The following is a 17,558-nucleotide window of genomic DNA, read 5'->3' as shown; positions in this document are numbered from 1 at the left end:
AAACAAAATGGCCGCCATTTTATCAAATATTTAAATGGTCATAACTTTCTTATTTTAAGCGACTTTGAAAATTATTTGACTTCTTTAAATGATTTAAGAAATCATAACTGATGGAATTAACATAAGAACAACATTGCCTTGCCCTTTAAAGCAATGGGAACAGAAATATATGAATGAATACATCTATTCGATGTTTTAACTTATACGAACTGTAACAAGTAAAGCTATTTATTCCTTGCCAGAAGGAATATGTTACGGTTGAGTTGTCAGATTTCGCTAATAATGAACCTTCTTATCATGCACACCATACATCAAATTGCTTATCATTTTAAACAAAGTTCGATAAACCACATCCTTTTTTATGCATTATTACGCACCACCGTTAATTATGTTTGAAAGTTTCAGAAACATCAGTAAAACGTTCAATTCCCAAGATTTAGAACGCGCAAATTTCTTATTTCATATGTTGAAAAAAAAAACAACAGAAAACGTTTTGAACTCAGTGACTGACCCAATATTTTCTTTTGGAAACAAATTTGTTTTCCATACGCTGTTGATAGAATTAATTTGAAAAATATTAAGAATGCCTAAACTGTTAAAACACCCCCAAAAGTGACAATAACAGCAGTTTTATGCTAGAATACATGGTAAAACAATATATAGTCATTTTAGTATATTCGGTGTGCTGTCCTTAAATAGGTTTAAAAGATCAATACGTTGATATCGGTAGAATGAATATAAACTATCGTTTTCTGGATTACTAAAAAGTTTATTTTTCATTTGACTTTTAGGTCGAAATTTTGCATATCAATATCGTAAATATTTTCTTTGCTTTTATTCGTTTGAACATTTTGTTATTTAACTCGACCATCATTAATATTTGATAACACTTGTAGATCGACGGATCAAAAATAAAAATAAAAGCCGGGTAAGTGTAGAATAGTCTGAAAGCAATACCCCATGCTGTGTATTTGATAAATATGTTCAATGTATATGAGTAAAGTACAATGCAAGTTTTGATTTCAATTAAGCGGGAGAATCAATTTCGCTTAACTTTTACACGATTTAAAGCTCCCAAGACCGCGATACTATTGCAAGAAGAGGCCAAATACAATGTCAGACACTAGTAGGTTGTAGTGACCGCAGTTACTAAAACCATATTATAAGCATTGTAAAAAAGATAACATGTTGAAATGTTGATTTAATTTCAAAGTGATGTATCAATCAGGTTGAAAGGGCAATCATTTAAAGACTACATACTAACAAACTTTTACTATAAAAGAGTATTTGATGTGTAATAAATGTGCTGTGCTACTAATAAATCAAAAAAACAAATGGAAACTAATTTCAAAGTCAAATTGTTTAGAAGATGTATCTTGAATACAAATGTGGGTTTAAGAACTATATATAAGACCCTAATTTCTTTGTCTGTCGGTGGAGCCGGTTGAGCGGTGTAACTGGTAAGTAGTTTTTCAATATTTTAACTATTCGCAGCTATTTTGTAATATCAATACCCAGTATTATCTAGATATTATTTTCGGAAGCACAAAATTGTATATATTCGTATACTTTTGGTGGTTGATAAAACAAATTATTTCCTTCTAAATGGTATGTTAAACAGAATATGTTTTTATTTTTAATTTAATTCTAAAAATGTTTAAAACTTCAAAGATCGAAACATTTGTTACTTTGAATATTTGTGCTGCATGTTTATTTTATTTTTTGTCCAGGTTATTCCGAATTGCTCGTGCTTGATAGAATGAATGGAGATTATAATTGAGCCGCGCCATGAGAAAACCAACATAGTGCATTTGCGACCAGCATGGATCCAGACCAGCCTGCGCATCAACGTAGTTTGATCAGGATCCAAGCTGTGCGCTTTCAAAGCCTATTACAATTAGAGACCCCGTTAGAGAACCGCATGGATCCTGACAGGCTGGTCTGGATCCATGCTGGTCGCAAATGGACTATGTTGGTTTTCTCATGGTGCGGCTCATATATAGAAAGATTGAAATATTTGTAACGAGTGAACACCAGATGCATTATGTTCACGACTGGCATAGCCATGAGTGAAAATGTAGGATATAATGTTCAAGAAAGAAAGATATTTTGATCTTATATGTAAAACAAAAACAAAAATATTTCATGTATTGACTGAATTTATCCATTTTTCAGTTTCTTACCAATGATAAATATATTTGATACTTCTCTCTAATATTTCGATAATTCATCGAAAACGTGTAAACATGCTGAAATTCTAAATCGGAAGGTTTAATTAAGATCGTGACCAGAAAAGTAATGGCTCATGGCATTGGAGAGATTGCGGTATATGCATCTTTTGTTGCTAAGGGCATTCTGACAATGAATTTGAACTGATATAAATCTTAATTTATTGCTCATTTTGATAACTTACTAATTATAATTTTATCGTTATAGTATATGCTTTGGGACGCGGAAATTAACACTCTCAGTAGGGTTAAGATAAGTTGTGGCGTGGTATATATTGCGTTTTTAATTGTTCTTGATGTCTTAATATATCAAGTTTATGCTATATAATTTGTTTTCGAACAATCTTATTATTATTTTATTTTTACACTTTTTTATATTTCGTCGTTTATTCTTGCACATCTTTTAATTTTCTGATCATTAAACTATAACATGTTCTTGTTTTTCCTTTATTTTCTATATCATTCACTTATAATGCAAGTTCTGTATATTTTTAAAACAAAACAACATATTTGTACTGTAAATTAAACATTTATTATATATAAAACAAACTTTTGTCCTGAAAGTAGATTTTAATCAAATGTCTCAGATTCGTAAAACTGTACATGTGCATTAAGCTCATATTGGCCGCCATCAAACGCCAAATAAAACATAAAATCAAAAAGGCAAACCAGTTAAGATGATACGTTACATTTTATCTCTAACTGTTGGATAGTTAGAATATTGTCATGAGTTTTTGATAACGTATTAATCAGTAATAAAAAAATCCCCTTCCAGAAGGGGCAATAATAACATTTCAGCCTCAGAAACCCACATTACCCATTATCTTTCAAAAACAATTCTTGAGCTTTGAAACAATGAACTACAGGTACCTTTTGTAACAAACGGATGGGCAGACGCACGTTCCTACATATGGGTATTTGTGTGGCTACTCTTTTGTTCTCTCTATTGTTCTTTTAGCCACGTAAAAGAAAAATAGCCACATAAAAGCCTTACGGAATGAATGACATCAAAGAAAAAATGACAGTTACCTATTGTTCCTATAGCCACTTAAATATGCAAATGTGGGCTCGGATAAACGGTCATACAACGGGGCGAAATAATGTGTTGTGTATATTCTACACGTCGCTTTCTATCTATGATCCAGCTCTAAATTTGGTAATTGCATATCGTGTATACAAAATTTTTATGCATACCATTATTCTCTTTGTTTTCATTTTCTTTTATTTCGTTTCCGGGCAATAAGGAACAGTGTGTGACATTATTACAGTTGCAATCGATTTGTATATCCTATACTTTTCCTTTAAATCACTTTCGGATCCTGCTATTTCGAGTTTTTGGATGAAGATCAGTACATAAAATAGGGATTATTTTTATAACGGTCTGAAAACAACATTACAAAAAAATGAACTTTTTAAGATACAATATTAAGCTTAAGCAGTTAAGAAAATATCACGCGACATATTAAATATTATACCTACATGTACAATGTTAATTGTGTGGTACTACAAATGTAATTTTTGTGTAGTATGTTCGGAAAATATAATGACGAATGAGGTGTTAAATAGAAAATGACTTGATATTATGTGGACATTAGAAATACTATCGTTTTATGTTGATATTTTTGGACATATGCCGCCAGATTTGTCTGTATTGTTGCTTATGCCACATGGGTCTTAGACCATCTGACGGAAACTAAGATAAACTTGAAACTAATGTTATGGCAAATTCTAGTATTTGCGGCTGAGAGAACAGATGTAAGAACGAAAGGACGGAAAACCGAAGGAAACAAAGTAATGTTTCAACTTCACATTTACCTATCTACAAAACAGTGTGCATTTATTTATCGCAATTGTAAACGAACCTGCCATATTGTCATTTACGAGGGTCATGTACGAGATCATGCAAAAGTTTTGTCATTAGATCGGATTTCTTGAGATATATTTTTATTACAAACCTTCAAAGTATTCCACCTTTACCGAAACACATTTTGTAACCTTTTTTACCAAATCGCGAAAAGCAGATAAATAGTCTTCCTTTGGTATCTGTTTTAGACAAGGATAAATGGCGCTGCCAAGAGAACTTCTGGATTTAGATTTCTTCCCAGAAAGCATTTCCTTAAGCTTTGGAAATAAAAAAGTCACAGGGATTCAGGTCAGTTTATAAGGTGGATGGTTTACAACTTCCACCTTTTCTGAAGCGAAAGACTAAACAAACGCACTTGTAGAGGTTTGTCGGTAGGATGACTACTGACCATCCTTGCTGACTGTCTTATGAAATCTTCAGTGTCCAGGACTCTATGACCAGATGTAAAAGGCGCTTGAATGACTGGCTCACTAGAATTGAGGAAATTTGCTCATAACATCTTTTTTTGAACTTATGGTTCTCTATGTTTTTTATCTTTATTGCTTTTTATCACCCCTTCTCTGTTTTTGCCCTTGAAAAAAGTTAGTGAGGGCTGGAATGTTAATGCCTGGAGGCAAAGACCTTATTAAAGTATAAATAGCCACGGTTCATCTGGGTCCTGTCTCCAAAGCATATATGACTATTATGTGCAAGTTTAGTGGTCCAAAGGTCATGTATAAAACTAATATTTTCCCATAATTTTCGGCACTAATGCAATGAATATTTTCACACTATATTTGCTTTGATGGGCAATTATACGTAACAATTAAAAAATTATGACTCGCACTCGAAAACGCATTGTTTGCTCATATATAAAAGCTAAAGGTCAAAGATACTGAACAAAACAGCTTACCGCCATTTGCTTATTTTCCAATATCTTTGTAATTTCTGTAAATACATGTTTGAAATTCAGCATATTTTAGACCAAAGTGTTGTTAATAATATAATAAAATTTCAAAAACATAAACGGCACAACATATAATTTTATATAATTTACGAACTCCTCCCATTTATAAAATGTCATAAAAACACATAAAAGCTGTGTTTTAGAAAACGACTGAATACCATTTGAATACGAACTGTTTATACTACTTCTTATTCTAGAGAATGGTTGAATATGACACGAATGATGAATGCTCTTTTAGCAAAGGCACGACATTCTCTTCCGTTTTCGTTTTAAGTATGTATATGTAAATTGCATACATTCTTGTTTCTTTTTGTGACTTGTCAAAAATGGGCTAAAATTGTAAAATGAATGACGTGCTTTGATTTCGTTGTATGTTTGACATTTAATCAATAACATATTGTCATGAGTGTATATACATTGCATTGCAAGAGGTATTTTATGTTATTTTGAAGATATTGGCAAAATAAATGGGGGAGGGGTAGCTGTTGTTATTTTTTTTTTTTTGTTCAGTATATGTTGTTTATAATTTAAAAAAGCTTTTATGTTACAGATTAAAAACGTTCCAATAAATCTTAATGATCTATTTACATAAAAAATATTTAGAAATGTTGTTGAAGTTCACCTTCTAGTGCACATGTCGTGAAGTTTTAGATGTTTCTTTTGGTTACTTATTTGGGGTGAGAATTCTTAAGCAAATATGAGTGATTTCTCATTAAGATAATTACCTTCACTTAACTGATGAAATCTTTGTTTAAATGTCACAAATATATGTCAAAGGTCATAGCAAGTGGTATGAAATATAAATAAACATATTACCTACTGAAAACTCTTGCATATAAAAGGGTATTATTTATCAACTATAACAATGCTTAGTTTTATTAATAAACCGTTCAATCACGTTAATATTTGAAAGAACAGAAATGAATTGTCTATCAATATTCTATTTTCTTTTCAGACGGGTAATTTGATATATAATTCCATCCTTTGATTTAAAATCATTGTGTATCCGAAATATGGCTTTAACACAAATAAACGCATATTCCTCAGAAAGATTCAGGATAAAGGCTAGCTTTGTAAACTTAAATACAAGTACCACGCAGAAGAAAAAGAACGGTTTCGATGTACAATTTGTTGTAGTTGTTGTATAATCGTGTCACGTACTAAAACGTTCATTATCAACAAGTGCTTTGTTAAAAGTTGCCCTGTTATAGACATTCGAAAGATTTATGCTTCCTTCCATCATTACACGAAATCAAATGTCAACTTGATACCTTAAATAGTTTTTCATTTATGTTCAGGACAAGCATAATGTGATATAATCAAAGAATATGGTGTGTTGGTGCACACATCCTAAAACTGTTCTCTTATGACTTATATACGTAGTTATGTTTTCTTTTCCGGTAAATGTATCGTTCTTGTATGCAGTTTATATTGTAATGTTCAGGACAACTAAATTTTATGAAAGGAGATATTTCAAAAAAAGTAAGCATGTTGGAAATACTTTCTCTCAACGTACCTTGTCAAAATGTATTAAATTTCCGCAAAATCTCTTAGATTGTTTTTGAGTTGTTCTAACACACAAGTATTAAATAATGTTAAGTTATGGTTCTCGTACATAAGAACTTATCTTAATGTCCTCTAATTTTGTATGCAGGTTGAATACATTCCCTTCAGCACTTTCATCTATTTCCCTTAATGTCACCTATTTTTGTCGTTGTATGCAGTTCCCTTCGCACGTTTACACTGAATGCCACTAAGGATGATTAAAGTAGTTGATTGGTAAAAAATAAACAATAAATTGTTACCAACGTCCTCCTTCCGGGAAGTTTTCAAAAGCCACATGACAATACAACTTTTTCTTTCCGAAATAAGTGAAGGGGGACATTATGAGTATAAAAGATAACTATATATATTATATAAATCATGAAGAGATGCATGCTTTAAAGTTGTCTTGAAATCTATAATTGTTGAATGCTTTAAAATATTAATATCAAAATTTTAAAGAAGAATGCGATTATATTTTTAAATTGGAAAGAAATAAGAAATAAAAATGTAATCAAATATTATTATAATTATATCAAATTAAAGGAAATCAATTGAGAAACAAATGAAATGCAAGACATTTTATAAAACTTGTTTTTAAATGAAACACCAGTGAAAGTTATTACCAGTGTTGGTCTATTGCAATTTTGATAATGCTGTCTTACATATATGAGTCGCACCATGAGAAAACCAACATAGTGGGTTTGCGACCAGCATGGATCCAGACCAGCCTGCGCATCCGCGCAGTCTGGTCAGGCTCCATGCTGTTCGCTTTTAAAGGCTATTGGAATTGGAGAAACTATTAGCGAACAGCATGGATCCTGACCAGACTGCGCGGATGCGCAGGCTGGTCTGAATCCATGCTGGTCGCATACCCACTATGTTGGTTTTCCCATGTCATGGCTCATATATACAATATAATTGTGACTTGTGTCTGTGTTCATATTCTGGAAATCTATAATTTTTAATAGTTTTTTTTATAGCTATCAATACCAATCGTAATTACATTTTTGAATTAGTTTGAAAACTGATGAAAAACACATTTATTGTACTGTATGATTTAAAAATGAAGTAATGGTATGTACAAAAAAAAAAAAGAAACTTAACTTTGGCGCAAGTGACTTTGACCTTTGCACATGTCACATTGTTTGTAATGGTACTGGTGAATATATATACAATGTTATGTAAATATAAATTCATGCATTTAAAGTAACAGACCAGACAACAATACCTAAATGGTTTATACTAGGTGTGACCTTGACCTTGAGCCAGAGGTTTGCTCTTAAAAGAAACAAATCAATTTGTTCTGGTGACTGTTTGTACCAAGTTACTTGAATATCCATTCATGCTAAGTAAACTTAAATGTTTTATTCCAGGTGTGACCTTGCCTTGGGCTATAGGATTGGTGTTACATTAGACAAATCAGTTTGCAATAGTGAATGTGTGACAAAATACTTGAATATCCTTCATGCAATGTAAACTAAACTTACTTCGGGCAAAAGCTTTTCAAATATATTGGTTTTTATTGTTTCAGTACATTTTAACAGTTTAATAATTATGTGAAAAGTCGCCAATGAAATTTTATCAACCCCAGATTTGTTAAAAACAATAATGTTTTATTGAAGTGAGTCACTTTTAAAGAAAACTACTGAGATATATATCAGACTTTGCTGACTACTTGACTTAATCAAATTGATAATTATATCAACCTGTTTTCTCTGTCTGTTTCAATAAGTCTTATTCAAGTATAAGCGTTTTCATTAAAGGAACAACATTGGACGCAGTTAGCATGGATATGCAATTTCTTCTAAATTGAATAGCTTTTTTGCTACAAATAGTTTTTTGTCTTTAATTTTTATACCAAGAAAGTCGAAAAAACATACGTCGAGAGAAACAGGTAGTTCTTTGCTGCTATCAAATGCTTATCATGCAATAAAACCGTATCTGAAAATAAAGATACATCTGTATGGTAACGTATGTTTCACGTGGCGTCGGAGAATACACCACAAAACTTTCAAGCCAATATATGAATTATGTAAGTTTTTTTTGTGAGAGATGATATCGGCTGTATGTGGGAGTCGCTCAACACATACACATATACTAGTTAACTCATAATTACAGAAAAATAATCGGTACTTTCAAACATTTTTATAAACTTTTGGAAGTATTTAACTGTGTTCCTGTATGAAAACTCATCTAGGTTATATAACAACATTTACTTGTTTTGACATAATCTAATTAAGTAACGTATGTACAAATAAGCTTCATCTGGCAAAAATATGCACTTTAGAACAATTTCGACAAAGAATTATTACTTTAGAAATGCTTAGCAGTGAAACGTAATGCTGATTGTGTAACTATGAAAAGTTTTGTCAATCTCAAGTGTTAAAATGTAACGTAATCAAAGCATGACATACACAGTGGTAGACAAATATTGCTCAAAGTTTGGTAAATTGTTGAAGGGGGGGGGTATTTTGTTCATCAAAATTGTGTGAAAGTAACTTGTAATTAGAACTCACAATAAAAAGAAATCGAATTATACCTGTGTTATGCAGTACATTTTTTCAAAAGTAAATAATGCAAGTATCGGTATTTACGTTACCATGGAAGCATGCTGAAATAAAAAGGTAACCACATTTTCTATAACAATATTTGAAATATCTGTGTTAAGCAATATGCAAAATATGCAGACAAAGGGAATATACAACTTCAAAGATCATTTGTTGTGATGCAAAGATGAGGTCGAACATTTGATGTGTGCTTAAGCAAGTACATAATACAGTAAATATTAAGCTATGTGTCTATTGAGTGTGACCATCTGCTGAGATGTTTTCTATATACTTGAACAATCCCTAAACCAAGTAGGTTATCGAAGACCTTTTGACAAAAGCTTTATTAACTGATGCCAGTTATGATCAATTGAAGCCAGTAACGTAAGTACTATTTAGACGACTGAAAAGAAAGTAATGTCAAAATGAATTGCTTTTAGTAGTATGTCAGTTTCTAGTATAGTCTCTCTCCCTCTCTCCCTCTCTCTCTCTACTCTTATTTAAAGAAATGGATATTTTGCTAATATGAAATATGGGTGAACAATTTAACAACATATTGTACGTTTAGTGTTTAAAGATATGACTCAGACAACTAAATTCTACGAAGAGAGATAATTTACAAAGTAAGCAAAAAATAAGACTCATGATTTTTATACAATTCTGTATCTTTTAATGGCCTTTATCATTGTGTGAAATTTCAACAAAAGTGATTGGATAATTTTGGAATTATTGAAAAGAAATGTTATATGTGTGTTTAATAAAGGGAGATATCTGAAAAAGTAAGCTAGGTAAATTTATTGTACTTGTACAATGCACTTTTCCTCTATGTCCTTAATCTTTGTATGAAGTTTGAATAAATTCCATCACGTTTGGATTACGTATTAATAGTATTTATAGATAGACATTGTCACAACGTAAATATATGAAGTGCATGATTTCTTACCCTAATTTCGGTCCATATATACCACACAATTCATCAAATATCTGCTTTGAATCTACATAAAGCCTCATTGCTGTGAATTTCAGTTTTTTCGTCCATTTTACAATATGACAAGTAAATTTGTCAGTGTGTATGACTAAATGTATTCAAATTAAAATAACTCGGTCATTTGAAAAGCAATTTTTGCAAGAAAATAAACGGATATCGGATATGGCTATTAGACACACTATTCAAGTGCAATGAAGCGTTTTAAAAATACCTGACAACTACGGAAGCTCATTAGTAACAGAACTGTTTGCAGAACCCGCGTATTCATGTACCAATATTACGGAAAATATACTGTACTATTGAAATTATCTCTCGAACCTGTTTTGACATTTTGTGTCGTATTTTTAATATATATATAGTATATTTATTGCCATAGCAAAACAATAAAGAGACAAGCATCAAGGAAATGTATGTTATTAATAGTGTAACATAAATACATTTATTATTGTATAGAAACTTTGAAAATAGTTGCTGCTTAAATATATGTATCAATTTTAATATATGTTATGTCCAAAATAATTTAAAAAGAGCTATTACTGCGCATTATCCTTATTCAGATAAAATGCATTTTGTATATGTAGTACGGCTTGCCAGGTTTAAAATACTGTACAATTTAAAGTGTATTAATTAAACACCAGGGTAAAAGTATAAAAGGCAGACAAGCTCAGAAAATGTCTACTTTAAAGTTAAACACAGTGCTGTGAACAACAGAAAACTGATACATTTTTTCTAAATATCTCTGCTTTTATTGAACTTTATTTTCTGAAATTTGGAACATATGTTCTCTAGTATGACAGAATTCAGTGTGTAAAATTTTGTAAATTTTTATCAAGTAATTACTGCCTTTCTGAAAAAAAGTTTTTTGTTGTCTGCTAGAAATTCAAATTTACCTCTACTTGCTAAAGCCAGCCCACATAAAGGTTATGACCTCCCTTTCAGCCAATAACAGAAAAGGGGAAGTTTACATGAGTAACATCTTTATCTGACAGATGGCGGGAGATGAAAAAATAACTCCATTCAGCGTTTAGATAAAGAAAAGAAAGAAAATCTTCTGCTTTTTCTATAAACAAGCTAGATTTACTCCATAAATGATAATTCACTTTCTGATTTCACCTTCAAAATGTTGAGCACATTATATCACATTGTTCACATATTCTACATTTGTTCCACTCAATTATCAAGAGTTATAATCCCCAGCATCCCTGTATTGCCACATCACAGTAATTAGCTACGCCACCTGAAAGCTGTAGATAAAAGTGATTTATATCTAGTTCCCAAAACATTGGTTGACCCATTAGGTTAGAAGGTAATTTGACTTCCTTGAGTATTGACCTACTTCAAACAAATGAACAGTAACTGTATAATTTGAAACTGTTACAGTTAAAATATATAGCTCTTTCAACCAGATGAGTATTTTTGGTATACTGAAATAAGTACTAGTAAAATTAGCAGGTCTGATTACTCTAAGTACCCTACTTTATAAAATGGGGGTATTCTGGTCACTGTGATAAGCTGAACTAAAACATTTCTAGGATACTTAGTCACCAGGTGTATGTTTTTAGTGCAGCTTGTTAGTATTTACATGCATATTAAATATGGATATCAGAGCCAGAAGTTTCAAAATTCAATTTCTGGGAGATGTAAAAACAAATATTCAAACATTCATTATGTAATACACATACTGACATATATTGTTATAACTTTGAGAGATTCAAAAATTCTATGGAATATGTTTCAAAGAATTGTGTAAGTAAGCATAAATATTTCCACATTTTAATATTTATTACATGAAATGCTAATTCCTGTGTACCATTGGTCTGATACTGATACAAAAGCAAAGTTAAGTTTAAACTTCTTAACTTCATCCTGTCATGTAAATTATTCGTATTTCAACAATGGAAAATATTTGTAGATACCCTTGTAGATACATAGGCTTTTTAATTTGTAGATGCGTATTTACTACAATTTATTCAGATCTGAAAAATATACAAAAGCACACGTGGCTCTGTTTACTAGAGATAAAGTTTCAGTGTTATCACCCATCATCTGTCAGATAAGCCCAGCCTTCTCTCTAAATATGCTTAATGGCTTTACCACCGCAATATCAGCCAGGTAGGACCCGGCGTTTAAGGGAATATGAACATACAATGCGACTTAAAAGCTGAATGTTATATTATCAAGTGACTGTTATTACCTATCAATATCAATTTTTTATTTACTACGTAGATGTCTCATGAATGTTCGCATACCTCTATGTCGCCTAAGTTATGGTTACATCCATTGACATATATAGTTTTGCTTTTGCGTTTGGGATATCATTAGAAGATTGATTTAAAGTGGCAATCCTTATTAAAATATTTGACATGATCTATGGATCCTTTAAAAACACAGCCTCAGAGCCACGCATTTGCAAAGTAGGACCACAACAAAAAGAAGATGTTTTAACTCGTGAAGTTTGAGTGTTACCACAAAGTATGACTGTTATGAAAGTAAAACCATATCCCATCTTAGCAAAGGAAAAACATTCAACTGATTAAACTTCAAAACTGTTAAACGATCATTCAGGATAAAAACAATGTTTAATTGAATTAATATATCAAAGTTTGATTTCATTAAACATTCCGTTCTTGATTTTCCGTATTCATTTTGAAAAAAAAAATGTTTGTTTTCTTATAAATGTCGAGGTATTGGTCGATATTCTTGACGATCAAATAAGTTTTATCTACTAAGTATGATCAATGTACTTGGGTTTGGATGAGGACACCATTTAATCTATTATGTTACCTATACATTATAACAAAACTCAATAAGTCATGCCAAATACTGGTTGTTTTATATTGATTTATCATTTAAGCTACCTAAGGGAGTCCCTTTTTCTTTTGCAAAAATAATATGTGCCCTTTAATGCGATCATAATTTAGCCGACGTATAGGTATGCAAAATGAATGAGATATTTACTTTTGAATTGAGCCAGTTGGGCTAAGTGTAATACAACGTAACAAATATGCGATAGATAACACTGCTGCAAGGAGTAAGTTCATTTGCCTTTTGGATGCGATAACAGAGTAAGACCATGTGTGTGAAAACTGTCAATTTTGATTTCTTAAAATGACATCTGTTAATATGAAACAACAAGAGAAACTGTTACTAAATTTTTTAACCGTTAACTTTGTATTTCCAATACAAATCAATTGAAAAGCAAAGGTGGGTCAATAAAAACCGCAGTAAGTACTGAACATGCCCTTTTTCTCGTTGAACTTCCACAAAACAGAAAGGTGGAGGTGGGGAGCCGGAGGTGCACCGGTTTAAACTATATTTAATTGATTTTAATTCTGCGTTTCGACCGCACAATGCAGATACAAAATGGCTACTGATGCTATCACGCTATCAGTGTACTAACACGCTCCGTAAGTATGTCAATTAACAAAGATATCACGCACTGATCACGCGGCGGTTCCATACAATCTTCTCGCCATGATAAGTACCCGACAAAAAGGGGATGTTCAGTAAGTACAATACATGAGGGTTGACAAAATAGTTCAACTTTCCAACTGGTCAACCCAAACCACTTTATCTTCGATGAAAGTATCATTTATTACATACTCGTTTCTATTCCCCGTTAAGTTACACTGGTACCGGAAACGTCAATATTTTTCCATATACTGACGCCTGAATTTCATATCGGGTGCATGTCGTAATTCAGTGTGTGTTGTTCACTATTTTTTTCTATTTAGTTCAGTATTGTCAATTCTATTCAGGCTATTGAACATATTTATGATATTTACATAATATTTATACGTGTAGATGCGTATATAATAAAAAGGTTATTATCTTTGCATCGGGAAATATTTCCCGATACAAAGCTAATAACCTATAAGTATCAAACTTTTGAAATGGACCTGTAATTAGATATGACATTTGATTGAATTGTGATCGAGATGTAACAGATAAAGAAATCTAGAATGAAATCAGTATCGTATGATGAAATACTTATATGAAAGTTGACCATAGAACAATATAGTACAGCATTGAATAAACTGGCAAAAATGCATTTTTGATTGCTTTCAGGTAAAAATGAAATTGCAAATTTTGTTTGTCCTCCTCTGCGCCGCTAGCTACGCATATGGTCAGTATAAAAAAGGCCCCTACTATGGTAGGCGGTTCATGGGATACGGTGGTCGCTATGGCATCGGTAGATATCATTTCGGCGGATTCGGTAGGGGTTTCTACGGAAGACCCTATCTGGGCTATATGGGAGGTAGAGATTATTATAGCAGATACGGTTATGGCGGAGACTTTATGGATGACATAGGAGACTACTACGGAGACTTTGACGGTTACGGTGATTACGGAGAGGATATGGGTTATTATGGTGGCCGTGGCTACTCTATGCGAGGCTATCATGCGCCAGGTTACTATAGGCGAGGCTACTCTATGCGAGGCTACTACTATCCTGGCAAAAAATATCATGGCTTCTACGGTCCTGGCTACTACAATCTTGGCTATTACAATCGTGGCTATTACAACCGTGGTTACTACAATCGTGGTTACTTCAATCGTGGTTACTACAATCGTGGTTACTTTTATCCTGGCTATCGTAACCCATGTAAGAAATGTGTTTAGTTTTTGTTATTTTTTGTATGGCACCAAAGCATTTTTTTCTTTATAGTAAGATAAAGACGTTACATTTAATATATTTTACGTCAAAATCTTGATTTTGTCATATCTCCCTCATACAGTTATATCAACTTAACTGCGTTTTTACGAATAGTTCATTCAATTACTTTGATTCAATTTAGTTTTACAAATCATGGGCTGATAAACGATAATTACGATAAACTTAGAATGATTTAACAGAAAATCGAAAGGATCTGAATATATTGCATCACGATTAGTGTTAATACACTTAATTATTGAAACTTTTTATTTTTGCTATTACAGATTACAAAAAGTTCTGATTTACCAAATACTACAATGGACACCAAGCAACCATGAATGTTCCTGCAAAATCGACAATGTTTTTACCTGTGTATTTGTCTTAATACTTTAATAAATACGGCCGTAAGCAAGCAAATACAAACATTTGTGTTCACCTTGATAATATAGCATGAGCGTGTCCTTGTCTTTTTTTGCATCAGTAGATATGTACCGGGCATGGTTCCTTGTCTGTTTTTGCACCAGTAGATATGTACCGGGCATGATTCCTTGTCTGTTTTTACATCAGTAGATATGTACCGGGCATGGTTCCTTGTCTGCTTATGCATCAGTAGATATGTACCGGGCATGGTTCCTTGCCTGTTTTTGCATCAGTAGGTATGTACCGGGCATGGTTCCTTGTCTGTTTTTGCATTCAGTAGATACCGGGCATGGTTCCTTGTCTGTTTTTGCATCAGTAGATATGTTCCTTATCATATAAGAGGGCATGAGAGGTGTTGCATTTTTCTTTACTGATCATAAACAGAATCAATCAAACCAGGTCTCCCATATTCTTCTTGGTTGCATTCTATGCTTTTAAAGGATCTTTTTACTGATTTTATATAGAGTAAAATATACCGACATATAAAGCCAAGCTTTATTTCAGTGCAGTTTTGTGCTTTGTCACAGTTAGAGAACAAAGCCAAATATTATACATCTAATAACCTTTTTTAAAGACGATGCCGTTCTAAAGAAGACAATAACTGGATGTGTTCATTTCAAATGTGATTCGCCTTCAACAGTCTCAAATCTGTCGGTGTTTTCAAAACAGACGCCAGCATTTGGTTGTAAACTAAAACAAATCTTGTAAAAATACAAAACTACCAAATGTTATGTCCTGATTAATTATGTATTCATTTAATATACAGTCTAACCTGTCTTAAGCAGCCAGCCAAGGGAAGCAGACAATTTGGCCGCTTAAGCCAGGTGACCGCTGATCGGAGGTGCAGCCAGTATATGCATTTTTCAGACTTCTGACCAGTCTATAGCCTTTAGGCCCATTTCTTTTTGGGTTTTCTATTATTATTTTACCAGGATACAATGACGTGCATTTGCCTTCGCAATACGAATGGTATTCTTAGCAATCTAAAACTCCGGCGTGTTTTTTTTTTACTACAAAAATTGTTACAGACAATGTTCCAACTTCAAAACAAGTTTGTTTACAATTTTCGCCATTCTGGTAAGGGAAGCTACTCTCGGCGCTTATTGTCTACGCTTAATCTAAGATTGCCGTTACGATCCGTAAAAGATAGAGTGGTTTATTTTTTTTTTTCAAACAATTAATTTCGTATAAATTTAATAGTATTTTGATGACAAAAGTATAAAAAATCACAAATATTATGCTACTAATTAGTTATCGAGTATTATCTTTAACCGAGGTCAAACTGTGAACAACAAATTTAACACGAGGTGACATGTTATTTGCCGATAATTACTGGCCATTTGATCATAACAAAAGGGGATAACACTTTGGTTATCAGTTTTAATTGAGAAGCTCATGTCATTTTGTCGTTCTTGTGGTGAAGTCACGCGAAACGTAGCAACCACGTGCTTCTCAAAATCGGGTATCTTCGTCGATTATTGCCTAAAAATAATTGGTTTTGGAAGAAAAATGGCCGCTGAAAGGGGTCAAATACGGCGGTCGGGAGGCAATTTCGCTGGCCGCTGGCCGCGGACGGCAGGTGGCCGCTGAATAAAGTGATAAAATAGAGCTAAATCCGTCGGGGGCGTCATAAAATGGCCGAACGGAGGTGACCGCTGATCGGAGGTGACCGTTAGTACAGGTTAGACTGTAATCATAATATATAATTACCGTGAAACTACCCTGTACTTTCAACATTTGCTTTGTTTATCATAACCTGACATTACTGACAAAATTGCAAAATCCATATCAGAAAATAAACAAGCCGATATGCAATTAAATATACTGGTGTCACTTTATAAATGTAATTCCTACCACTGGCAGAATTTGAAATTCAAATGTAATATTATTGTAAAGAAATGCCAGGCCGTAACTGTAGCACATGTGTTTAATACTTGTGACACTTTCATGGCATCAGCTATACAATATGCGTGTCAACAAAACATACTAAGTCTAAATGCATACAATATAACAACAACAACATTACAACATTACCTTTATTAAACTCAAATCACAAAGTGACACAAGAGTATACAGTAATACATTGTATATATCTGAAAAATGTGACATGGTGTAGAAGCTACAAAAAAAAGACAAAATTTACATTGACTTGAGATATAAGATACAATATATTATAGATCTACACAAATAGAAGAAAAAAAAACTGAAAAAGAACTAAAAAGCGGATTTCATTCAAGGAAATGAAATGAGGGGGAATGTATACTTTGACCTTTTTTTTTTTTTTTAAACATATTTAATGCACACGCGATCTAGAGAAACGGACTATAATTTTGGATTTCCAAACAATTCTATTTAAATAAATCT

The 17,558-nt window shown here is 32.5% G+C and overlaps 1 protein-coding gene across 1 annotated transcript; it reads left to right on the top strand.

The window, feature by feature from the left end:
* Positions 1–1,352: 1,352 nt before the first annotated feature.
* LOC123523560 (prisilkin-39-like) lies at positions 1,353–15,199 on the top strand. Its single transcript, XM_045301222.2, has 3 exons — positions 1,353–1,460; positions 14,186–14,723; positions 15,059–15,199. The coding sequence occupies exons 2-3, from the start codon at positions 14,192–14,194 to the stop codon at positions 15,073–15,075; spliced, it is 549 nt and encodes a 182-aa protein (XP_045157157.1). The 5' UTR covers positions 1,353–1,460; positions 14,186–14,191; the 3' UTR covers positions 15,076–15,199.
* The last annotated feature ends 2,359 nt before the right edge of the window (positions 15,200–17,558 follow it).

The sequence above is a fragment of the Mercenaria mercenaria genome, chromosome 3 (assembly GCF_021730395.1).
Source record: "Mercenaria mercenaria strain notata chromosome 3, MADL_Memer_1, whole genome shotgun sequence".
In the NCBI taxonomy this organism is placed as follows: Eukaryota; Metazoa; Mollusca; class Bivalvia; order Venerida; family Veneridae; genus Mercenaria; species Mercenaria mercenaria.
Note: the sequence above shows the minus strand (reverse complement) of the source record. Positions and strands in the feature narration are given on the sequence as shown.